The 26,241-nt window shown below is 51.0% G+C and overlaps 1 protein-coding gene across 1 annotated transcript in view; it reads left to right on the forward strand.

Annotated features, from left to right (window-relative positions):
- Positions 1–26,241, forward strand: part of KIRREL3 (kirre like nephrin family adhesion molecule 3) — a 133,192-nt gene that overhangs the window by 64,563 nt on the left and 42,388 nt on the right. Inside the window, exons 5-7 of the mRNA XM_041480553.1 lie at positions 12,012–12,169; positions 15,576–15,726; positions 20,952–21,057. Coding sequence (XP_041336487.1) covers positions 12,012–12,169; positions 15,576–15,726; positions 20,952–21,057 — 415 coding nt within the window. The remainder of the gene's footprint in view (positions 1–12,011; positions 12,170–15,575; positions 15,727–20,951; positions 21,058–26,241) is intronic.

The following is a 26,241-nucleotide window of genomic DNA, read 5'->3' on the forward strand; positions in this document are numbered from 1 at the left end:
AAGGATCCATGCCCAAGGAAGGGTGGTTGGGTCAAGAAATTGTCTCATCATTCCTGCAGAGTGAGGTAGGAGCTTTCCCAGCCCTGGTGGGTCCATCCCAACATGTCCATGGAGAGCAGCACAAGACAACAGCCTAAAATCCTGGGGAACATCCACACTTCCTAGTGACCCAAATTGAACAGGTGTGAAAAATCTTCATCCTTTCCCTTGGTTTGATTCTCCTGCTGTGCAAACAGCCAGGGACAAATCCTTCCCTGTGAGGGTGGGCAGGCCCTGGCACAGGGTGCCCAGAGAAGCTGAGGCTGCTCCTGGATCCCTGGCAGTGTCCAAGGCCAGGCTGGATGGAGCTTGAAGCACCGTGGGACAGTGGAAGATGTCCCTGCCCATGGCAGGGGATGGAATGAGATGAGCTTTAAGGTCCCTTCCAACCCAAACCAATTCTGAGATTGTACAAATGAAAAAGCATCCTTCTTCCTTGAAATGGCAGTCATACTTCAAATCCTAGACACTGGAAGTGCCAGGGAGATTTTTCCCAGCCTGGCCTAAAGTCTTGTCTCTTCTCACCCTTTCCTGTTCCCAGTTTCCTCGGTGACACATCCCAGCAGCCAGATCCAGGTCTTCTCCAGCCCTGGGCTGCAGCTGGGAAAAGCAGCAATAGCCGTGGCTTTGGGACAGGGAATGGTTTAAGGGGCAGCACACAACAAAGCTGTGGCCTTCAAGGGAAAGAGGAGAAGAAAGGAAAAATCAGCCTTTCACCTTAAAAACAAATGAATAAAATCAGTCCTTCCAGAGCCAAAGGAAGGTGGAATCCCTCCGCTCTTCAAAGTGCAGTCTGGGAAATGACAAAGCACCCCTGGGATGTCTCCATCCCGTGCTGGAGTGCCTGGCATTGGTGAGAGCAGACACTTCTCTGCCATTTGAGTCTGGAATAGCTGGATCAGACCAGGAACCTGCACATCCCAGCTGGGCCAGGCAGGGAAATGCCAGGGGAGAGGGGAGGGCAAAGCCTCTGGCACTGAGCAAGTGAATCAGCACTGGGGCCACAAGGGCAAAAATGAGATTTTGAGCTGGAAACTCAATCTCGTTCTGTCTCCTTGTCCCTGAGCACCAGACAGGAGCCCGGGGCTGAGGCTAGGGATGTAGCAAGGCTCAAAATACAAACCTCCCCTCGCTCTCCTCAGCCTGCAGGGCGTTGGGAAGGGCTGTGCCCATCCCTGGGACCCTGGATGCAGGCTGAGACAGGGAGGTCTCCTGCTGCTGCACAGTGGGAGGTGGTGCCTGCCTTGCTCTTGGACCTTTCCAGCTCCCTCTCAGGCCCATCCCAAGGGAAATGCAGGATTCAGCTGTGCTCAGGCTCCTGGGCCTGGAAGGTGCTATTAGGATAGTAAATACCACAGCTAATTAACAGAAGAGGTGTTGGCTAATGAGCTCAAGGCACGTGCAGCCTCAAAACAGATGCAGATAATCAAGCCCCAAACCTTAACGACCGGGTCCCAGTCTCCCATGTCACCCTGCTGTGAATCACTGAATTTCCATGGCACCTCCTGGGAGGAGACAGGCAGGAGTTCTCCCCCCATTCTGCAAGAGAGGGGATCTAAGAGCAGCTCTCACTAGAAGGGGACCAGCTCAGGGTTTTGCTCCTGTTTTCATTTTTTTCCTATTTTTAATGAACAGTAATAATGCCCCTCTTTTTTTTTTTTCTTTCTCTCTCTTTTTTTTTTTTTTTTTTTTTTTTTTTAACAATTTGAAACTATCTGACATATGGGAAAAATAATGAATTCAGTTTTTCGCCTGCGTTCTCTGATCTGTCAGTCTGCACCCGGGAGCTGCGTGCAGGGGGAGGAGAAGGCAGGGGTGCTGGCCTACATTGGGGAGATAATGATGTTCCTGCTGATCCCCCTCCCAGGAGAAGGTTCAGGCATGTCCTGCAGCTGAGGCGAGCCAGGGTATGGCTCAGCCTTTTCCTTCAGCTTTGTGTTTCTCTTTGTAGGAGGGTGGTTTTTAGCTACAGCAAAGTGAGATGTGCTTGGAACATCTCTGCAATCTCCTGTGCTCTTCCCTGATTCCCAGGGGCTCCTGGATCCACCAGGTCCCTGCTGCCTCCAAAGAAGATTGACCCAGGACTGTGCTCTTTAGTTTCAGCATCCCTAACCATCACCCAGTGCAGGATCAGTGAGGATGCTGCAGCCTCTGTGGAGTCCCAGATTCATTTGGAGGGTTCCAGAACCATTGTGGCTGGAAAAGACCTCCCAGACCACCAAGTCCGACCTGTGACCAATCCAAGCCCAGAGCACTGAGTGCCACATCCAGTTGTTCCTGGCACACCTCCCGATGTGGGGACTCCAACCACCCTGGGCAGCCCCTGCCAAGGCCTGATCACCTTTCCATGGAGAAATTCCTCCTGATGTCCAGCCTGACCCTCTCCTCATGCAGTCTGAGGCTGATTCCTCTTGTCCTGTCTGTTGTTCCCTGGGAGAAGAGCCAGACCTTCACCTGGTTCCCCTCTCCTGTCAGGGAGTTGTTCCCCCTGAGCCTCCTTTTCTCACAGAAGATCCCAAAAATTTGGGACACCCAAACCACAGCCCCCTGCTGTCCCTCCAGTGCAGGTGGGGGTTTTGCACGGGACTAGAAAAGGTCTTGGTGCTGGGCAGAGCAGGAGGCCTGCACAAGAGCAGAGATGAAGAGTCCCCTGCCATGCCTCCAGTGGATGGGAGGGGTGTGGTTTGCATGGGACTGCCACAGGTCTTGGTGCAGGGCAGCTGGGCAGAGCAGGAGGCCTGCACAAGAGCAGAGATGAAGAGATATTCCAGCTGGGAAAACCTGGGATTCAGAACACCTGGTCTATCTGTGCCTCAGTTTCCCCTGTGCCCAGAGAAGCTGTGGCTGCCCCTGGATCTCTGGCAGTGTTGAAAGCCAGGCTGGACAGGGCTTGGAGCACCCTGGGACAGTGGAAGGTGTCCCTGCCATGGCAGGGGGTGGAACAAAATGAGCTTTAAGGTCCTTTTCAGCTCAAACTGTTCCATGATTCCATGATTTTATATTCAGCTGCCTGTGCTGGGGAGGGGCATCCCCAGCACAGGGATCCTGTGTGTGACAGGGGCTCTTATCAGTAAATTTGATTACATCAGTGGTAACAAGGCCAGGTGGGCAGGTAATTTTTCCTCCACTCCTCTCCCATCCCTGCTGACACGTCTGGGAAGCTTTACCCTGACTTTCCACCATCCTGACAGGTAGAATTGGAGCCATTAATCATGGTTGTCCTGGATCACGGACCCACCTCTCTCAGTTGTGGGCAACAATCTTCAGTTTACAGGCAGGGCAGACACAGCAAAGCAAAACAGCTCCCTCCAAATCCCCCTGCCCTGAGTCAGGGCTTGGCAGTAGCTGTTGACAGGATCCACCCCCAAACACTGCCTTGTTGGGGAGAATCGAACGAGGACCTGGCAAATGCAATGTATTCTTTGGCATTGTGTTGCCCTTTCAGCTGGGAGAGAAAATTTTAAGTTTTTTACTCTTTGCAGAGTGAACATTCCACGTAAACAATCCATACCTGGCCAGCTACCTGCCTGCACTGCATCTGGATCTTTGTTGAAGTGTGGAAAGGGGCTGCCAGAACTTCTTTCTCCTTGCATAGAAGGCTTTTCACTGGAATACAAATGCTCACTTATCCCATGTCAGATCTGCTTGTGTGCTCTCTAAAATGGATCCTGCCCAGAGCCAGCTCTCACAAAGGATTTCAGAACTCTGACATTTGCTTTAATTCCAATCCATTGTGAAAACTGAATATTTAAAACACTCTCTAGCCAAGAATCTGGGAGCAAACCCCTCCTCAGCATGAAAAAGCAGAGTATTCCAGTGATATTCTTCAAAATGACCTGGAGAGGGCTTAGATGGAGGAAAATCAGCCCCTCCTGTGCAGTGAGTGGGAAAGCAGAGCTGTGCTTTGCTACAGTGAGATGAAACCGTCTCTAGGAATCATTTCTGAATTTTAGGCATCTGCATTCTCCAGCAAGACACTGTTCCACTGGAGAAATCCATGCTGCTGACCCTAGAAATGTGGAACATGTGAGACTTTCAGTGGTTGGATGAAAAAAGAGACAAATCATCAGGAGAAAATAGGGGGAAAAAACAGGGGAGGAGAATTTCAGGAAATATTAATGGTTTGTTTCTCATGAGCTCCTTAATGTGAGGAGGGTCCATGAATGAGGCTCAGCTGGGAAAGCAGGGACACAGGTGGGTGCTTGGGATGGAGAGGAGGCAGCATTCCTGGCAGGCCCCCGGCCCCTCCTGCTTACACACACACACTGAAGTGCCACAAGACAAATAGGACTGAGAGAGAGATGCACTATTTAAACTTTCATCACTATTTTTCTCCCTGGCTCCCCTTGTTTCTTTTGATTTATTTTTTAGTGTGTTTTCCCCAGGCTGTGCTGTTTGCCTGCATCTCTTTCCTCTCCCTCTCCTGGCAGCAGTTCTGGAGCATCAGGAGCTGCCCAGCATTTTTCAGGCTCTCCAGGCTCAGCTTCCATGGGCAGGAGGGAGGAATGAACCTGGGAAAGATGTGCCAGGACACAGCAGGGACAACAGGGAACCTGTAAACACGACATCCTCCTTTTCCCATCCACCCCTGACCGAGCAAGGACTAGGGGACAGCTCTGTATTGCACAGAGCAAGAATCCCATCCCACTGCCACCCAGCCCAGGGTGGGTGACCCTGCCAGGGCTTGGCATGGGATGGATGCAGAAAGGCACCCACAAAACACCAGCCTTCCATGCCATGCCAATCTCAGCAGGGCCAGGGGCTGGCAGCACACAGAGGGGGCTGGATGCTTGGAAACAACGCCAGAGCTCATCCCAGAGTAGTGTGGCCTCTGTAAATTGGCCATGGACAGCACAGGCTGGGCTGTTTTCAGCCTGTCGTGTGTAGGGAAGGTGCAGACAGCTCCAGGGATTGTTTAAACAATCACAGAGGCATGGAATGGTTTAGCTTGGAAGGGAACTTAAAGCTCATCCAGTGCCACCCCTGCCATGACAGGGACACCTTCCACTGTCCCAGGCTGCTCCCAGCCCCATCCAGCCTGGCCTTGGGCACTGCTCAGCTCTGTGGATGGGGCTCACAAGGGCAGAGCAGAAGGGCAGGATCCCCTCACCCATCCTGCTGCCCACACTGCTGGGAGTGAGCCCAGCATGGAAAGACAAGGATGAGAGTGGAGCCTCCTCCTGCGGAGCAGCTGCAGACAGGATTGGTCTCCAGGTTTCAGATGTAGGATGCCAAGGAAGATCTGCTCAGTCATACTTGAAGGGGGAATATTCCACTCTGGAGTCAGGAAGGACTCTGAGCCCCTTGCTGACCCCATTTAAACTCTGACCACTCACTCTGTGTGGTTTGTTTTTCCTTACCTGCCACAGCAAAAGGATTGAAATCCTAATTGCATCAGGAAGGGGAGAGGTAGAACAGATGAGGACAGTGGAGGGGAGGATGCAGTCAGCATCCAGGGCTAGGTTTCCTGCAGATCTTTGGTCACTGAGCCCCACAGTCCTGCCCCAAGTCCCCACTTGGTGCTGCCCTGAGAAGCCCAGCCCATGGCAATGCTCAGACAGCAAAATCCCTGCCTTTCAAGTGTTGGACAAAACCTAAGAGTCTGTTTATATCCTTCCTAGCTCTGAAGAACTGCTGGAAATCTGAATCCTAAATGTGTAAAGTCCTGATAAACGGAAAGCTAAACACTCCTGGAGCTGTAAGCTGCTCTGCAGTGGTTTAGGCCCTCACAATTTGCAGCCTTCAGGGTTGATAATACAGCGAGACCCTGAGCAGTCTGCTGGAAAACTCTGCCAGAAACACAATCCCTGTAAGGGGATTCTCTTATCCCGTGTAGCAAGCTTCATCCTAAAAGCAGTTTTGTGTTCTAGCCCCTTTTCCCCCCCCTGGAAAGCTTTCCTAGACACTTGATGGAACAGAGAACCTTCTTTCTCCCCCAGCACCCAAATTTTCCTGCTTTTTCCTTTGTCTTCTCCCAACCTACTTTTGGTTCTTTCACTGTAACTCATGCCAGTGAAGCCTCCCAGCCTTCATTTTGCCAATTAAACAGCCCAACCTCTGCCGATTTCTCCTGGCAGGGGAGCTGCTCTTTTCCTTTGATCAGCTCCAGGGAGTTCTGCATCCATGAGTGTGGCCAAAACACCCCAGAATCTCAAAAGCATCGTGCAGAGCAACACCACTAAAGCTCCAAAATGCCCCCAAGGCTGGTGGGGAAAGCAGATACTGTCTGGGAAGAGAAGGCAGCTCCCTGCAGCTCTCAAGCAGAGAAGAGGATGCTCTGATCCCAAATGATGCACAGAAATGATACCACAGCCAATTAACTCTTCATTCTGCTGAATATCATTAGCAAGAGCTTACTGCCAAAGTCACAGCTCCAAAGTCTTGATACATTGACCACCTTTTGGACCAGGACAGAATAATAGAGACACAGAATTTTTGGGGTTGGAGGGCTGTCTGGTCCAACCCTCCTGCCACAGGCAGAGACACCTTCCACTAGATCAGAGGATCACAGTCTTCCAGGGAAGGATTTTCCAGAGGCTGCAGGTTGAATCCTGCATCTTTCACCAGTGCCTTGCCAGCCAGCAAACCTGCACTCCCAAAGCCCCAGCATGGAGCAGAGATGGGATTTGCAAAGGCAAACTCTGTTTGCAGGGTTTGTATTCCAAACCCTCCCCAAGGGCAAGCGGCTCTTGCAGGTCAGGGCAGCGCCAAATCCGGTCAGGCCCAGCAACTGCTCTGTGATGCCTCATAAGCCTGGCTTGTCTACAAGAGCTGAACATGCTTCCCTGACAAGCTGCAAGGCCGTGTCAGAATGCACAAACACTTGGCAGTGCAGAGCAAAGCTCCCACATCCCCCCTTGCTGCACGAGGTGCTCAGCTGAGCCAGCTGGATCTCTGGGGCTTCCCTTCCTGCAGGGTCAAAACACAGCAGCAAAGGGACCTGCGCTCAGCCTGGCTTTTTCATCCCCACAGGGCCTTGTGTTCTCACTGAGTGCTCATTGGGAGGCAGCTGTCCCCACTGGGGAGGCTGGGGATACTCTTGATTCATCACAGAATCACAGAATAGGTTTGGAAGGGACCCTAAAGCCCATCCAGTTCCACCCCCTACCATGGCAGGGACACCTTCCCCTGTCCCAGGCTGCTCCCAGCCCCATCCAGCCTGGCCTTGGGCACTGCCAGGGATCCAGGGGCGTCCCTCTCCAGCTCTCCTGGAGCCCCTTCAGGCCCTGGAAATGGCTCTCAGGTCTCCCCAGAACCTTTTCCTCTCCAGGATAAACAAGCCTAAATTATTTACACTTGTTCTCTCACCTTTGGGGCCAGGAAGATCCTTCCAGTGGTTCATGGCACATGGTGATCACCAGGAGCTTCCTCTGGTCACTGTTATTTGTTTAACTCCCACATGAGCTGGGCCCAGAGCTCATGAAGATGAGCAATGCATCAGCAAGACCTTATCCAAGGGATCTCATTCCACAGGGGATCTTGTGCTGAGTCTAACACCAGCTGAACACTCCTGGCAGATATTTGGCTCAGGGCAGCCCTCAGGGGCTGCTGTGTCTGCCTCTCCAGCCCAGCAGCTGGGTGACCCTTGCCACCAGAAGGTGTTGGGGTTGAATCACTTAACACTGAAGGAGAGCTTGGCCCCAAGAAGAGGGGTGGTTACACAAACCCAGCAGCAGTAAGGTACCAGGCACAACAAGACAGCAAAACAGCCTTAATTAGGGAAAATGTACTGCTGGCTGCAGGGCTTTTTGCTTCCTGCACTTCCAGGACCTGGCTGCTGGAGGATCCTGTTATCTCAGCAACTATTGCTAATGACTGAGGCTCTGTTTGCTTGCCACATCCTTGTCCAGCTGCTGGGAGCATTTAAAGACATCCAGGTCATTCCTAAAGGCAGCGTTAGCCTGGGGTCTCAGCCCAGCAGAAGAATTCTGTGGGGGTCACTAATTAACCAAGTTGTGCAGGATAGGACAGTGTGCAGGAAAGCCTCTAACAAGTAATTTTAAAAGCTGATGAATGCAGCAAGAGCACCATCATTTAGTTGTGTTTCTTTGTGATGATGTGCTGTAAGTGCACTTTTCCATAGGGCAGAGACCCCAAGCTGTCCCCTCTCATCCAGGCAGCCCAGAGCTATGGAGAATAGATTGAAGCCTGTCCAAGACTGGTTTAAAAATATTCAGCAAATCCTGTATTTTGACAGAAAATGAGAGGTTTGGCAGGGAAAAGTTTGTCAGCATTTCTTTGGAAAGTTTTTTCTGCAGTGAAGAGAGAGACAAGTGTCCAGCTGAGGTCTTTAGGGCAATGTGAGGAACAGGACTCCTTCTGCTGGGGTGATTCACCTCCACCCCAGAAGGTCTCACTCTCATGTCCATTTGGGGACAATTTATGGGGACATGGAATCATTCAGGTTGGAAAAGCCCTGTAAGCCCATCGAGTCCCCCCAGCACTGCCACCATGTTCACCACTAACCACGTCCCCAAGTGCCACATCCAGGGATGGGGACTCCAGCACTGCCTTGGGCAGCCTGTTCCCACTTGACCATCCTTTCAGTGAAGGATTTTTCCCTAATATCCCAACTACACCTCTCCTGGTGCACCTTGAGGTCCTTTCCATCCAGCTTTCTGCTCCTGTGGGCTTGAGCTGTCCTGGGTCCCTTCTCCATCATTTCAATCTTCCTGGGCATGAGCAGGTTAACTTCATTTGCTTTGCTGTCAGGAATAACCCCCCCTGCAACCCCAAACAACTCTTCCTATTTATATCCCTGGTTTAATCAGGAAGGCTAGTGCTTCCATAGCTACGTGATTAAAAATTAGGAGACCAGATTCTGTAGTGGTGCCTCATAATAACAACCAATCCTGGGAGCACAGTGGATGAATAATGGATCACGGCTTCTTGCTTTCCCTCCTTTCTTCTTCTCCCCTTTTCATCTTTTCATTCTTCTCCTCCTCCTCCTCCTCTGCCTCCTCTCCAGGCTGGAGTAGGGGTGGGGAAAGAATACCTCCATCCTTCATATTGCAGAAGTTAGAGAGACATCACTGATTCCTCTTCATCAACCCTCCACCCCAAGCAAATTCCCTGTTAGGGAGCCGGGAGACATCAATAATTCATGGCTACCTGGAGGACTGGGTGGTGAAAGCCATTTACTTGGGAAGAGATAGCCAGAACCCATCCTCTCCTCATTGCCATAAGCAGCTCCTCAAGGCTGGCTGCTGATCCCATAAGGAGAAACAGGAGCGAAACTAAAAACTGAGGATTTCTGGCACAGGCCAGACAAGTGATTCTATGTTTGTTTGCATTATGTTCTCCCCTGTCCCATAATATCCCCTAATGGACACGCTAGATTGCTTTGCAGGGGAGATGTTGCTGCAGGAAATGCCAGGAAAAAAAAGTCAGGAATGTCAAGCATCCCACCATAAAAGTTCCTTCATTAAATTCCAAGATGGTCTTCAGAGAAAGATTTTTGGGTTGTTTTTTTCCCACTCTACAAGATGAATTTTCAGTATTTTTTACAAGCAGAGGTCAAATTCAATTAATGGATTCAGTGAGGGGAGAAAAAACTACTGAAAAATGCCAGATTTTGTTTTAAACAGCATAAACTCATCCAATGAAATAAAATAAATAAATCTTAAAAATTAAAATTCATACTTCCTTTATAGTTAAATAACATCAGAACAGAGCAAAATTGTTCCCATTTTCACATCTCAGTGACAGCCATTCCAACTAACCCAAACCACAGATTTTCACTTTCTTGTTCCACTCTTTTAGCCTGAGGAAAAAAAAAAAAAAAAAACAAAAAAAAAAACATTTTGGATCCGTGTAGAAAGCTTTTTCCCCGGTCCTTGGGTTCCACCCACTGAGCTGAAAAATCCCATTACTCCAAGCACTTGGCAGCCGCGTGTGCGCAGCAGGGTGTGCCCGCAGCACATCTGCAAATCCCGGCCTGGGGCAGGCAGCCGCCTCTGGATTGTCAGGGACCATAATCCCTTCCCAGTTCCCACCCCAGCCCGGCACTGGAGATTTTAGATCCTCCTCAGCCAGCCACAACGCAGGGGCAGCTCAGGAGCAAAGCCAGGCTTGGGGATATCAGAGGGGGCTTAGGCCAGCTTTGGTTCTGAGGGGGAGCAGCACTGACTTGAAACAAAACCAGCTCCACTTTGGCAGAAAATCGTTGGATTTCACACAACTGCACCCCCTCTGGAGATGATGAGAGTTGGAGGGTTCTGCCACCCACTTCTGAGCAGGGTGTGAAGGAGCAATTTCCCAATTCTTGAGAATGCCTTTCACATGTCCTTCACATTCCTGCTGGTCTCCCAGCCCCACACGGGCCCCAGGACAGATGTGCCCCAACACATCTGTCTGTGGCAAGAGCAGCATTTGTTTTCCCAAGGGTGATGGTTGGGAAGAGCTCAGTGCCTTTGGGCAGTGCTTTGGGCTGGAAGGGCTCTCAGGGAGGGGGTTGCCAGCAGCTTTCAGCAACAAGGAGGTTCCCTGCTTTTCCCTGGAATGACGTGAGGCGCCCATGGGATTGGGGATGCTGTTAAAGAGCCAGGGAGAAGGAGGGCTGAGCTCGGGTCTCTCACAGAGCAGAAATGAAAGTGCACTTGTCTTACTTAGTCAGGAACTTTTTATCCCTTGATGAAACACCCACCAGTGGTCAGTAAGGCCAAACTTTTTCTGGTTCACCTCTGGAACAGGCTGGAGTCCTCATCCCTGAGAGGATTTAAAAGCCATGTGGATGTGGCACTTGGGGACATGGTTTAGTGGTGGGCTTGGCAGTGATGGGGAAATGGTTGGACTTGATCTTAAATGTCTTTTCCAATGCCCTGATTCCATGAGGAGCTGGACAAAGCTCCATCTCCAGCACAGATCCTGGATGGAGCAGACCCTCAGGGTAGCAGAGATAACAGCTCCTCCCTTCAGGATTAAAGAGCAGCCCCTCCTCTCCAGCTGGATTTCCCATCTCTTAGCATTCTGGGGTGCCAGGTTCAAGAGCTGGTCCCAAAAGAGAAGACCACACTCAGGTGTCCCTCCTGTGCTTCCCTGTTTCCACCTGTCCCTGTCTCTGGTTTCATTTCCAGCAGAGATGCCCAGGGCTGTGAGATACCAGCAGAGCCTGGAGCTGCAGCCTCCCACGGGCTCTCAGGTGCCTTCAAAGGAACACTGAGGTCTTAAATGTCTCTGTTCCCCCGTTTAGATCTGCATTCCCAGAGGGAGGTGCTGAGAAGCCTCTCTGTGGCAGGACCACAACCTGCTTGTGGGAGTGAGAGGGACATCAAAGAGAGCAGGGAGTGCCCCATTCCTCCGTGGTCCCTCTGGGACAGAGGGCTGCCAAGGGAGCCCTCCTGAAAGGCAGGCAGGCACCTGGAGGTGACACTCCTGATGCCCAGAGGTTATTCCACCCTCAGTCCTACAGGTCCAAATCCAACTTCCCCTGCCCTTCCACCCCAAAGCAGCCTCACCTCCCTCCCCCTTTGCAGCCAGAGCAGGGGTCACACCCATCCTCTCCAAGCCCTGTACCTGTGTCCAGCAGCAGCCAGTCACAGATCCCCAGGGAGGAAGAGAGGAGCAGACACAGGAAACAGGCATATTTCAAGCAGGGATATTGCTTTCAATATTCACCATCCTCCCAGAGTTTGCAGCTCAGGGACATCCAGGGCTTTGAGGATTTAGTAGCCCTCGGTGGATTTATCTGCCACAGACCTGATCCCTCATATTCCTGCAAAGCTTGCAGCCACCTGGCCCAAGGCCCTTCAGAGGCTGCTGCTGCTGGAGGTCAAATCTGGGGCACAGAGCAGCAGAAGGCAGGTGGCTCTCACTTGGGGACAGGAGGTAGCACTGCCATGGCCATCCCAAACCATCTGCAGAGTCCGAGAGGTCACAGGCCAGCCCTGGCAGCTCAGCCCCCACAGATGACTCCAGGAAGGTGGGGTTCATGCTTCTAATGACATTGTCTGCTCTGTGCTGTTTTGTTGCAGTTCCTCCAGATGACCCTGTCATTTTGGGGGGGCCCATCATCAGCCTGAGAGCAGGAGACCCCCTGAACCTGACCTGCCACGCAGATAACGCCAAGCCAGCAGCCTCCATCATCTGGATGAGGAGGGGAGAAGTCATCAATGGAGCCACCTATTCCAAGGTGAGGCAGGATGGGGCTGGGACAAGGCCTGTGCTCATGAAAGGGCTACCAGGCCTGGCACTTCACACAACCCCAAAATATTTGGGGCAGCACCCTCTGCAGAGCTCAGACTCACCCTGCATCCCCACTGGGGAGCCTGGAGGAAAACAGTCAGCAGGATGCAAGTGAGAAGCCACATACTGTCACCAAAATGGGCTCTGCTCTGAATTTGGCTTTTTGTACCTTCTCACAGCTTGTATTCACCTGGTGTGGCCACTTCTCCCCTGTTAATCCCACCTGGGTGTGGTGTTAATGTTCTGTACAGCAGCACTGACCCAGCCCTGGTTCTGGCTCTGCAGCAAGAGCTCTGGATCAAAGGGATGGTTGCAGTGAGATCTGTCCCCTCCTCTAACTGCAGTTTTCCATGAAAAATTGTCCGGGTTCTTGGCATTTTTTAATTTAGACAGAAAATCTTTATTGGGTCATGAAGGAAATAATCAAAGAGCAATCAGCAGCACACTGGGAATGGGACCCCAAGTGTTCTCCTGCTTATGGGCTCCTGATGGCTGGTGAGTGTGAAAGATTCAGTAACACTTGACAGTTTTAATGAAATTTTCTAAACAGCAAAATTTGAAACCTAAAATGGGTCAGTTTGCAGCCAAAACTTCAAAGTGGGCAGTCAGAACCATTGCTCAAGCTCCCAAAGATCTTTAATAAACATTTCATCCTCTGCTGCCACTGTACAGCATCCATCCAGCCTCATTCCAGCAATATCCTGATTTGCTGGGGAGAGCAGAGGAGGCAGAACACCCTCCATGCCTCCTCCCTCTCCTCCTCTTCCTTGCTGGAGCTGAGCTGCTTCCCTGCAACCAGGGGTGAGCAGGGGGAACGTGCCCCATCTCCCTGCCGGCCATGCGAGAGGCAGCACTAATTAGAGCCAGGGAGAACTGACCCCTCTCTCTCTCTCCCTCTCTCAAATCGAGTGGAATTAATTAAAATCCAGGCTGTTGATGTGCAGTTGTTCACAGCTTATCCCCCTCGCCCCCAGATTTCCCTTCCAGGGGTGTCAAATTTTGAGCCCTCTCCCTTGCAGACCCACAAGCAGTGGGGAGCAGAGAAGGAGGAATGCCCATCTTTAAAATATTTCTGACAAAACACCCTTCCAAAGCAGAGTTTTCCAGGCTGCAGATCCATCTCCCACAGCACAGAGATCTCCATGGCATTTTAAGCAGTTGGCAGGAATGGGCTGGGAGAGGACCCCTGTTCTGCATGGGGGGAGGCATCCTTCCCTCCTCCTGGAGTCAGAAAACCTCTGTTTCTGAAGCTGAACCTCATTTTTTCCTGACTTCCTGAAGGTTTCCATGAGACCCTTCCACATTAAAAAAGAAAGTCAGCCTTTAGAAAACTAGCAGACAATTTTAGACATTTTTTGAGTGGGAAGTTTGGATTTTTTGGGGTCTTAGAAACATTTCCCTTTTGAAGCTCCATTTAAAATAGTTCATCAATTTGTCTCTTTCTGCTTTTTCAAGAGAACTGAAACCCAACCCAGCTTTCCTTTGATCCATATATTCTAGCCAACCAAAAAAGAAGTCCTGTTTGGGTTACTGACTGCCTGAAACCATTCACACTGATAATTTCGCTGTTACTCTGAATTTCCAGTCCACCAAATGATCCATGTACAGCCCCCTGCAATCCCAGCCAGGCAGCACAGAACAGCCACAGCTGACTGAAATCCCCCTGAGCCCTACTGAACGGGACAGGGAACATTACAAGATCCTGCAGGATTTGGAGGTTAACCTCAAATAGGTGAAATTCTGCACAGACTTAGGGTTCACCTCCACCCCAGCACCAAAAGTGGGGTCTTGCTCCCCAAGGGAAGAGCACAGAGGGTGACAGTAAAGCAAGGACAGGGCAGCATCCTGCATTTGTGTCCAGAGGTGGGAAAGGAGCTGGGGAAGAGGCTGGAGGACCAGGAGTGCCTGAGGGAGCTGTGGGGGCTCAGCCTGGAGAAGAAGAGGCTCAGGGGAATCTTCTTGCTCTCCCCAGCTCCCTGGGAGGGGAGGGAGCCAGGGGAGGAGTCAGGCTCAGCTCCCAGGGAGCAGGGACAGGAGGAGAGGAAATGGACTCAAATTGTGCCAGGGGATGTTTAGATGGGATATTGAGAAAATTTCTTTACTGAAAACGTATTCAGCCATTGGAACGGGCTCTCAGCATGGTGGTGGATTCCCCATCCCTGGAAGTGTTCCAAAAACCTGTGGATGTGGTGGAGAGGGACGTGGTTTAGTGGGTCAGTGCTGTCAGTGCTGGGTAAATGGATGGACTCAGTCTCAGAGGGCTTTTCCAACCCTCATGACTCTGGGATTCTGGGCTAATAGTGGTGACAATTTCTCAGCATAATCCCTTGTCTCATGTGTCTGAGAGGCACAAACCTGTGTGCATGAAGGCTGTGCCATGATGACCCAGGGAAAGCATTAGTCTTGGAATCAAAGAATCATTTAGGTCAGAAAAGCCCTCCAAAATCAAGTCCAACCACTCCCCCAGCACTGCCAAGGCCACCACTAAACCACATCCCCAAGTGCCACATGCACACATCCTGCTGACATCTGTGTATCTCCCAGTAAAGTCCTGTCTTACACTGTGAGGAACAAACTTGAAGGATACAGACTTAGAAGGAAAAACTGCCTGGCAGGGTCCAAAATCCACTGTGGATAAACTAGAGAGAGGTCAGAGGTTGGAGAATGATTAAAAGACTGAAAATCACACAACATCTTGAGAGCTCTGAGGGCTCAGCTTATCAAAGTCAGGGTTACGGGGTGACGTGACCTCCTGTAAGAACATGCAGGAGGATTAGGGGATGGTAAGGAAGCACTCCCAGGCTCCTGTGCTCCCAAAAGAGGTACAGCAGGGCACCACACTGAAGTCAGATAAATCCAGGGAAGAAGCACAGTGCCAAGGCTGAGCAGGCAGAGCTGGTAACCACCTGTCTTGGTTTGAACAGCCAGGTGTCTGCTGAGGAAGGCAGGAGCCTCCGTAACACAGATATTATAATTTATGCCATCACAATCAGAAGCCAACTATCTCCTAATTACAATACACTATAAGTGTTTCTTGGCCTATCAGATTTGCCACACCATGCCTTAAAGCCAAACATCTAAAATTACCCCTTGTGGGTCCTACTACAACGCATCTTTCATAGCTCTATTTCTCCAAAGTATCCAGTCTTATTTGTAAGGCCACCTTTAAAACTTGTTTCTAGTTCCATTTCTCTCTCAACAATGTCTGTCCTGCTCCATGGCATTTCTAAGTCAGCATGTCTTATCTCAAGGTTTACATACAGATGCACACTGTGTGAGCCTTCTGTCAGGCTTTGAGAGTTTTCTACAAATTCATTTCCAGCACTTTCCTCATCCCTGTTTCCCCCTGGCAGACACTCCTCCGTGATGGCAAGAGGGAGAGCATCATGAGCACCCTGTTCATCGCCCCGTCCGACATCGAGAACGGGGAGAGCATCGTGTGCCGTGCCACCAACAAAGCCATTCCCAGCGGGAAGGAGACCTCTGTCACCATTGACATCCAGCGTGAGTACACAGCTGCCTGAGCCACCTCTGGCTGCCGGGACACCCAGTCCTGTCTGCCCTCTCCAGCCAGGGCTGCCCGCAGCGCTCTGACTCCAGGCAGGAGCAGCATGGGGGGTTTCTCCTTACTGGGATTTACTGATGTATCAAGAGTGAAGTCACAGCCAGGAGATTTCATGACCCCTGAGCTCCCTGAGGAACACCCACACTACAGAGATATCCTGCTTCCTGTATGTCCATGGATCTGAGCAAAGCAGCACCAGCTGCCATGCTCTGGGTGGCCCAGCTGTGCCCTGATCCAGGCCGTCGGGGGTCTTTGGAGCAGGGAGGGATTACAGAGGGTTTGGGTGAGCAAGCAACATCTCTGGTCATGGCCAGTAGCAGAGATAAGTCCCGTTAGGATTTCTAGTGCAGAATTGTGTGTTTCCAAACTTACAGGCAGTTCAGTGATATGTTTTTTGTGAGACACCTGATCAGGACAGTGCCCCTCCCATGACACAAAGCCAGAGCCAGTCACCACCTCAGGGTACAGGGCTTTACCATTCACCCTTTACTGTAAATCCACAGAGCAAATTCTGCCTTCTTCCAAAATTCACATTTCACAGGCCTCTTCCCTCCTCCTCTGCAGCAGCCATTGCTCTTGGGTTCCTCCTAACCCCTTCCAGCCACGCTCCATTCACACACCCAGTTCCTGCAGCTGTATTTACCCACGACTTGCAAAAGCAGGATGTTCAATATTAGCATGCCAGCTGCTTTCCAGAGACCAATTAAAACTGGCAAACTCAACTGAACAAACTCAAGCACAGCAGAAAATTCACCATTTAAGACTTCCAGCTTTTGCTGCCGGAAGATTACCAGGCTCTTGGGTTGCTGGCTGCATGTCCTGACAGAACTGGGCAGATAAAATGAGATAATAGCTTGGGTTATTTCACAGCCAGCAAACAGCTACAATAGCTGGAGACACACTCACACAAACAACGTGGAGCGGAGACATCATTACACCAGGGCAGTACAGTGTGGGCTGGAGACGTGAGCTGAATCCCCGAGCCACATGGAATCTGCTTGGGAAAGAGAAAAACCCAATAAAGAGCACCAATTTCCACTCTGAGCTATTAAAATTCTCCATGCTGTGAATATAATAACAGTAATATTCTACCCAGCTATTAAAAGTATGTTGTTCTTAATGGTAGCTAATGAGGATATCAATTTTCCAAAGCTGGATGGGTGATGGGATAGAAAAATAGTAAGATGGATTAACCAAGCTGAGGTGGGATGGATTTTGAGCTGGATGCAAAAGCCTGCTCTAACTGCATCCAGTAACAGAATCGTGGAATCGTTAATGTTGGAAAAGACCTCTAAGATCATCAAGTGCAACTTTTAACCTTGCTTTAGCTCATGAGGTCTCACTCCCAGCCTAGTAGACAACCAGCTGCTTTCACTTTGCAAAGAGCTAAAGGTGCTTTTCCTAAGCAAAAAATATCTGGACCACTTATTTTTCCCTAAGGAATTATTCTGGGAAGTCCTGCTTGTGGGTCTTCTTCCAATATCTAGCAGAGAAGCAGCACTCAGGGAGAGAAAGAAGTGGTTTCTGGAGGAATAATGAAAAGCAGGCAGCAGCTCCCCTGGCTGGGGAGCTCTTCCCAGGCTGGCATGAGCTGCAGCATCCCCCTGGACCCTGCACTCCCCACCTCCAGCAGTGCAGGTTGAACTCACACCATAGCAAACATCACCCAGCTGCGTGGTTTGAGAGGTGGCCTTACAAAAAAATCCCAGGGAACCAAAAATAATCCTTCCCAGGAAGAAGCAGCCTGGTAAATCACTCCTAGTGCTTTCTTTCATTTTCTTCTGCAACTCAAAAGAACATCAGCAATGCTTACAGGCAGCAGAGAAACACCAGGATGGAGGTTATCCCTAGGAAGGGTGTGTACATGGTGGGAGAGATTATCCTCTTTCAGTTGATGGAAAATTGAAATTGGGGTCCCATCAATCTCATGCCTGACCATGAGAGCAGCAATGAAAGAGCTGAGTCATAAAACCCTCCCCTCCCAAATATATATAAAAAAGGGGAGTTGGCAGAAAGAGCTGGAAAAAACCCCAGTGCAGGCTCTGTAATGGAAACACTAAGCGGCTCCAGCTGGAACATCTGTTCAATGTGATTTCCGTTCCACCAGCCACATCAAAGTCAGCCTCCTGTGAGTTATGCGTCGAACATCACAAGTGGGATTAAAATCATGTTTAATAGTTTGATATGCCATAAACTATTTATACTGCAGGAGCCCAGTGGCTCCATGGAAATGCACACCCAGCGTGCCGGGATGGGGAGGAGCAGGGTTATTGCTTATCCAAAGCCATTGCTCCAAGCCTCTGCACACACATGTGCAGTTGCTCATTTTTACACCTTTTTTTGTCACAGCAAGAAGGGATTTGGCTGCATCTGTATGTTTTTACAGGAGGTGGGAGGAGGAGAAGGAAAGTGGAGGGTGATGAGGGGCACATCGCTGTGCTGGAGGGTCTCCTGCTGTGTTTATCCTTGGAGTTTTGCAGTGTTTGATTCCCTTTTGTGCTTCCCACTGGGGAGTGGAAAGCCCAGGGCTGAAGTGGCACCTTAGCCCCAGTGAAGAGGTTGGGAAGGGCTTGTCCACAGGGCAGAGGAGCACGGAGAGGGATCTGCACCTGGCAGGGCAAGTGCCAGCACAGCGCCTGCCGCCCCCAGAGCTCAGCCTGCGGCCATTCCTGAGGTGCTGAGGGGGAGCAGTGGGAGCTGAGGGGTTTGCCGAGGTGCCTCCCAGGCTGCAGGGCTGCCGAGGAGTGATGCTCACCCCGGTGCCCATCCCAGTGCCAGTCCTGGTGCGACACAGCACCCGCATGAGCACTCACACCCTCTGCTCCTGCCACCTGTGGGCTGGCTCTATCTCATTCCATCATTCAAATTCATTACAAGAAGCCAGGCAGGAATTATAATTGTAACTGAGTGGAATTACATCCTGATGAGTTACAATTTGTGTCTTTTTTCCCTTTAAAATGCCCCGAAACACAGTGGCACACGCAACCCACGCTATCCGCAGCACCCACAATACTCGAAAGCCCAATCCCCTTTCTGAAAGGCGAGATCAAAGACTTTAATTCATTTCCTTTGCTTTTTTTTTTTTTTTTTTGTCTTTTTAATTTTATTTTTTTTTATTATTTTGAGTGCAGGAGGGAGACGGGCTCATTTTAATACAAAGAGGTTCCTCTCTGTAAATCGTAGGCACAGCTCCTAACCCATCAAACAATGGGGAAGCTACTAAAGAGAAGTGTGATTCATACTTAACAAAGGAAGGTGATTAGCTGTTGTTGTCTAACAATAGGGAAGTGTCAGGATGCCTGGGAATGAATTAGGAGCCCGCTATACATCTCTGGGCTGCTGTGTCAGGGAAGCTCATTTATATTCCCAACTGCGCCCATCTTTATTGTCATTTGAATTGCACATTTTAAAATGAAATTAGGGTAAATTGAAAATACCTATAATTTCCTCGTCATAATTTCCCATCAGGAAGGCAGGTGGCTTTGCTCACAACAAAGCCAGGCTCCGGCTGGGTAAATACCACGGGGTGGAGAAGAAGGAGGCTCTGGAGCGCTGCCGGGACTCCGCCTTTCCTTCTCCCCTCCCGCCCAGCCAAGGTCACTGCCGAGGCCACCTCCGACCCTCCGCTGCTGTCCCCGAGCTGACCTGGCACCTCGCAGGGCTGGAATAACCCGGCCGTGCTGTGGAGGCAGTTCCCACACCGGTGTGCCCAGCTGGAGCCCGCAGCCTCCAGCAAAGCACTGAGCAGGTCACTCCAGCAGGACCTGACCTGGCTGTGCTGGAGGGAGAGGCCAGCAGGGAAACTTCCATCCCTGGAAAACCAAGGACACTCCTTGGGCTTGGCTGGAGCCGTGGCTCCACAGCATCCCCACAGGAACTCGAGCCCTGTGTCCAGTGCTGGCCCCACACCCAGCCCAGGGCTCCGGGATGCCCCAGCACACCTGGGGCCAAGGGAGGTGCCCTGGCCCAGGGGGTACCACGCATCTTCTCTGCCCCCCTGCCCTGTCACCTACAGCCTTTCCCTGTTTTCCAGCTGGGAAGGACATTGCTGGAGCACTTGGAAGAGGAGAGAGGCAGCAGGGAAAGCTGAACACGTAACATGTCCTGGTTTAGGATGTGGTTTTGCATATGTGCAGCAGACTCTCACCTCAAGGGGAGGAGAGCCCCTCAGCTGGGTTGATGAGCCCCAAGTACTTCTGCCATGGGACAGCTTGCTCTTCAAGCACCAAAAAAAAACCCACAAGGCCTTTTCTTTCTACTTTTTGCCCTCAAATAATCCCATGCTTAAAACCAAAATCTGAAGACCTCAGTCATCATGAAAAATTAAAACTCTGGCTATTCTGCATCTGAATGTTTCACCCATTTCCTACTTGCTTTTATCAGTTCTTTCCTAAGTTTTATTTGCTGCTAAAGCATTTAGATGCTTCTCATGTGAAAAGGAGGAGAGAAACTGAGGAGCAGTTGGAAGACTGGAGCAGGCTGTGACACCAGTAAGGCCTTGGCAGAGATGATTAGGCTGATGAAAGAGCAGAAATGCCACTTTAAAGTTAGAGAATAGACAAAAAATCATTGTTATACAGTGAGATATTAAACTGGAGTGTCTCAAAGCAGGCGAGTTTATGTCCTTAAATGAGAATCAGAGCCAGCAGTCACATTTTCCAAGTGAAATGTTACATCAAATGGTGTCTGTGGCTCCTCTTCCTGTCTTATTCGCTGAAGCCCCTCAAGAGAAGAGCAGCGTTCATGGCATCAACCTGTCTGACAAACCTTACATGGCTTTAAGCTGAAAAATGGCTTCCCACTGCCAGAGGACAGGGTTAGATGAGATCTCAGAAAAAAATTCTCCCCTGTGGGGGTGATGAGGCCCTGGCACAGGTTGTCCAGAGAAGCTGGAAGTGTTCAAGGCCAGGCTGGGCAGGACTTGAACTTGGTCTAGTGGAAGGTGTCCCTGCCCATGGTAGGGGGTGGAACTGGGTGATCTTTAAGGTCCTTCCAACCCAAGCCATTCTGGGATTCTGTGATATCACAGCACCAAGGAGCCTCAGTGCTTTTGCCAGGCTTCCTTACAGCCAAATTTTTCTTTGTAGCCTGAGAAGCTGGCGGGCAGCAGGCAGGGGATGCCTCAGCTGTCCTGGGTTGCTCATGGGCCTGTCTCTCTTTGCAGACCCACCCCTGGTGAACCTGTCCGTGGAGCCGCAGCCGGTGCTGGAGGACAACACTGTGAAGTTCCACTGCTCTGCCAAGGCCAACCCTGCTGTCACCCAGTACAGGTGAGGTGGCACTCCTGGCACCCCTGGCACCTCAGTCCAGCCCTCTGCTGAGGGCATCTCGCCTTCCCCTCCAGGTGACCCAAAAGAGCTCAGCACCTCTGGCTGTGGTTTCTGGTGGCCGTTCCTCCTCCTCCCGCGTTTCTCCCTGCTTGGTGCTCAGTGTGGCTCATCCCCAGGGCCTCTGCTGCCCTGTATGCCATGGCTGGAGCCAGCCCCCCTCCCTGCTGTGGCAGGGTCCTTGTCCCCACTCTGGTGGCTCCCTGGTGCCACTGTGGCCTTGATGGTGCTGTTGCACGTTGAGAGGCTCCTCTTCTGCCACTCACCAGTGTCTGCCACATTCTACAGCTTCTCAGTCAGGGATTCATGGGCACCTGGAGGAGGTTAAGAGGCCTGGCACTGAGCTGGCAGAGCCGTCTGTTTGGGGGCATCATGAGCAGTGCACGCTGAGTGAAAAGTCTATTATGGGAGAATTCCTCTCCTTTTTTTGCACACTCTTTTATGATTTGAACAAAGCGGCTCTGTCACCACCTCCGTGTAACCTTTAAGCAGCCGCCTCTCTGTGCCCTCCCTCCCAGCTGAGCTCGGGAGGGGCCAGAGCAGAGGTGCAGGTGCCAGAGATGTGAGGGGACACAGGGGATGGGATCTCCTTGAGTGGGACATTCTCCCTGAGTGGGTGGGGTCACATCTGCTAGCCACAGTCTGCAGTGCCCCTGCACGAGGTGAGCTCAGAGCAGGGCACAGGTGCTTGAGGAGATTTGGAGCAGCAGGAAATGTGTCACTTTTTGCTGAGGGAGGTCTGGGGTACAGGTAGTGCATGGGGTCCCTGCCAGCCACAAGCCTCCCTGGGTTCTCTCTTCTCTCTGCTGACCAGGGAAAGGATCTGAAGGAACAGCTGGAGCTGTGCCAGGGGAGGTTTAGGATTTTAGGAAAAGGTTCTTCCCCAGAGGGTGCTGGCACTGCCCAGGCTCCCCAGGGAATGGGCACGGCCCCGAGGCTGCCAGAGCTCCAGGAGCCTTTGGGCAGCGCTGCCAGGGATGGACAGGGTGGGATTGTTGGGGGTCTGGGCAGGGACAGGGGCTGGGCTGGATGACCCTTGTGGGTGCATCCCAGCTCAGGAGATTCTGTGATTCTGTGAGTGCACATCCAGGGACTGATGGGCAGGAGAGCAGAAGCTCTGCACTGAGCAGAGTCACTGCTGTGGGCCCTTGGCTTTAGGTGTGAGGTCTCCTGCATCAGAAAGCACCCCTCCTATCATAGTTGGGTTTTTTTGGTTTTTTTTTTTTGTCTAAGCAGACAAAATATGGGTCTGGGAAGCGGGGCAGGCTGTCAGCACACTTTGGGAGAAAAGAGCTTTGTGTAACCAGGTACATCCCTGTCCCGCCTCATCCATCAGCCACTCACCCCTCCTTCCTGGAAGGGCTGAGCATGCACACACAGGCTCACCACCCACTCTGGCTCTGCACAACCATCCATGGGTAATAACAGGAGGCACCTCCGGGGACAGGTTACCTGACCTGCCTCCTGTTAGGCTCATACAGCTTGATTAGTACAATCAAGTTTCCGGGTAGGAACTATCCCTTCCAGCTGGATATCAGCACAACGAAGCAGTAATTGTGTTCCTGGTTACACAGAAGAGTTATTAATTCAAGAAGTCAATTAATGTCAAAGATACAAATAGCTCTGGTTTCATATTTACAGCTGCTAGGAAAACAAAGTGCGTGGCAGGCTGGGTGAAGGACCCATGTAGTTCTTACCCCAGGACTGATTCTGGTACAGTCCAAGGCAGAACAACCATTTCTAGTCAAGGAACCAGACAGTGGCAAAACCCTGGCTCCATCAGCCTGATTCTCAACAAAGGAACCTTCCACATCATCCCTGAGCCCAGCTGGGCTGATCCCTTGTGCACTGAAGCAGCCTGGAAGGCTCCAGTCCAGGGTTTCCACTTCCTTGGACTTTGGACAAGGGAGAATGGCTTCCCACTGCCAGAGGGCAGGGCTAGAGAGGATATTGGGGAGGAATTCTCCCCTGTGAGGGTGGGCAGGCCCTGGCACAGGGTGCCCAGAGCAGCTGTGGCTGCCCATCCCTGGGGGTGTCCCAGGCCAGGCTGGATGAGGCTTGGAGCAGCCTGGGTAGGGGAAGGCGTCCCTGCCCGTGGCATGGGGTGGAACAAGAAGAGCTTTAAAGTCCCTTCCAGCCCAAACCTTTCTGGCATTATGTGATTTCTCTCAGCTGTTTCCAACCTTGGGATCCATGCACAAGCCAAGTTGAGTGCTTTTCTCCACCAAGCAGAAGTGGATCCAACACTCCTCTCCCATCTTTGCTGCTGCCTTGATAATGCAGGTTTTTGCTGTCCCCTCTGGCTGCAAATGCCACCCTCTGCCCTCTTCCTCCCTTCTCACCTATCCTGAGGCCACAGGTCTTGTCACCCTTCCTGTCCCCTGAGCCTCCGTGATTCTACTTTGCTTCAAATGGCTTTGGGATTCATTTCATGATGGATTTTACTCTTAAAACTAATTGCATGTTTATTCAGGCTATGCTTTCCCATATAAAGGATTCTGGGCAGGAAGAAAAGAGGCATGACAAATTCAATCACTTTGGATTTTTCATTTCTTGAGTTCCCTTAGCATGTAAACTTCACAGGAGGTTTTTTTCCCTACCACTGTGACAAGCAAACAGGACTCAGCAGTGCTCGCTGGGGCTTCCTTCTGCTTAAAGGCTCTGATTGATGAAGGGGGGATTTGTTTCCCTTCCATAAGATCCCAAAGCTCTTCACTATGTAAAAGTGGCAGATGTTCCAGCACTTAAGCTTGGAGCCCTCTGGAGTGGGTCATCCAAGCAAGGAGCCTCCTGCACCTTGACCTGGCCAGGAGAGAAGGATGGGACGTGTAAAGCCCCAGGACTGAGACATCTGCAGGTTTGAGAAGGAAGAACATGAGCTTGGTGCCATCCCCAGGCTCACTCAGGACCCCACCACTGGTGATAGTGAACTTAATTCTGCCTTAAAAAAACAATAGGAACTTTTTTTCTTTTTTTTTTTTTTTTTTTTTTTTTTTTTTTTTTTTTGTCCTTCGGGAGGACCACTCTGATGTATCTCCTATGGCTTCCCTCAGGCTTGGACAGAGATCACAGATCTTCAGACAAGATTTATTTTTTTTATTTTTAATCTCCCCCAATATGTTTATCAGTAAATAACTCTGAATACAAAGGAAGAATGTTTAAACAACCTAAATCCCCTTTTGTGGCCATAAATCCACAGCCAGCTTCGTGGGGCCATCCCTGCTACCAACACACCAGCAAGCTGTCACCTTGCTGGAGTTTTTGAGGAGCCACAGGTTTTACACTGGGTTTGCATCCTGGGTTTTCTTCCTGGGAAAAGCACATGAGGTCAAATATCTCACCCATAGATGTTCCTTTGGGAAACATCCATGAACTGGGCTCTCTGTTAGGATGAAGCCACTAAACCACCTCCGTGGTCCTGCCAACCCAAGATTTTAAGCTCAGGCCTCCTATTCTCTTAGTTAGGAGGGCAAAGGAAAAGAAACAAAATTCAACACAATTCCCCAAGAGATGAAAAGGCCCCTCTGCCCCTATAGAGAACATGGTTTTGATTAAATTGAGCTGCTTTTTCCTTAGGAAGTTTTCTTCATGCTCGCTTATATAATCACACAGAGGTCGATTTTAATGCAAGAAAAACCTGGTTGGAAAAGAGACCTTGGAGCAATCTACTCCCAGAGTCAGAGTGGAAAGTTACAGCCTGCACCTTGTCTTCTCTTCTGAAAGCAGAGGGTTAATGGCATTTTCTCAAAACTGACAGACTTTCACAAAATCTTTGGCCTCAGTGGCATTTTCTAAGCAAGAATCCCTCTTCTCTAAAATCTGTTGGCATCTCATGGTGTTGGGAAGCAGGCAGGGCTGGGGCTGGCTGTCCTGTGCTGGAGGCACAGCTCCTCTGCTCCTTTCCTTAGCTGAGGAGGCTGGAGCTGAAATCCCAGCCCCGCTCCCTCACTGGCAGCAGCGGTTTCGTGGTGAGGAGCAGCATTTCCCCAGAGAGGTTTGTTTGCCCACGATGTCACTTGGGCTGTCACTCGCTTTTGGACCCAGGACAGGCCAGTGTCACCAAAAGCAAGGGGAGGGCAGAGGCTGGTGAAGTGTCACAGTGATCCTGAGCAGGCGGTTCTGGCACAGGGGTGAATTAACCCTCTGGCAGCAGGGGTTTGCTCATTTGGATGTTTTCCCTCCTTCCAGATACAGAAGTACAGACACATCCTACAGCTTCTGTAGAGTCTTATACACCATCTGGCCTGGGTTTATCCCACCTCTGCCAGGTTCCCTTTGGAGCTGAAGAGCAGCTCAGCCCACCAAAAACCTCCTTGGGTATTGCCAGTGCAGCATCCTCCACTTGGAAAAGGCTCAAGGGGGCCTGGGCTCCTCAGCAGCACTTCCATGGATGTGTCCCCATCTGCTTTAGCACCATAGACATGAGGCTGGAAGCCCAAAGAGGCTCCCTGGTGTCCCAAGGGTGGTAGGGGACCACACTAACCTTTCCTCTCCCCTCCCTTGAGCCACTGCCAGCCTCTGCCATCCCGGTGCCAGGCTGGAGCAGCAAACAGCTCCAGTGCACATCCCACCCCAGCACCCTCTCCCACGCGCCTCTGCAGCTTCCTGGACAGGTCTGGGATGGGGAGGGGGGAGTTTGGGAATTTACTGGCTTTCTTTTGCTGCAAGCAAACGGGCAGGAAAGGGAAAGGGAGAGTAATTAGCTGTCGCCGTTGTTCTGCTACCTGCGATGGCGGGTGAAATTAATGGAAAGCAACAGAAGTCAGGGCGACGTGAACCGACTCCCAACCAGGCCTCCTCTTTGCTCCCTTCAGATCTCTCTATTTGCCAATCTTCTCGTGGCTTTTGATGTCTGTTGTGTGTCTGTGGGGTGTTTTTTTGCTGTTATTATTTATCACTCGCAGTAAGAAAGAGAATCTTTAAAGTGGCAGAAGAAAATGGGAAGGTTTAATATTGCAGGAGGCAGAGTCCCTGAGCATTTCAGGCTCCTCAGCTGATGATTATTTTTGTGGAGCGATGGGGAGCTGGTGCAAGCAGGGCAGTGATACAAATCTCATTCTGTGCATCCACACAGAGCTCTTGCCCCCAGGGCTGGCGGAGACCTTTGCAAATAATGTTATCTTTGGT

Source organism: Pyrgilauda ruficollis, unplaced genomic scaffold (genome assembly GCF_017590135.1).
Source record: "Pyrgilauda ruficollis isolate IOZ18807 unplaced genomic scaffold, ASM1759013v1 scaffold52, whole genome shotgun sequence".
In the NCBI taxonomy this organism is placed as follows: domain Eukaryota; kingdom Metazoa; phylum Chordata; class Aves; order Passeriformes; family Passeridae; genus Pyrgilauda; species Pyrgilauda ruficollis.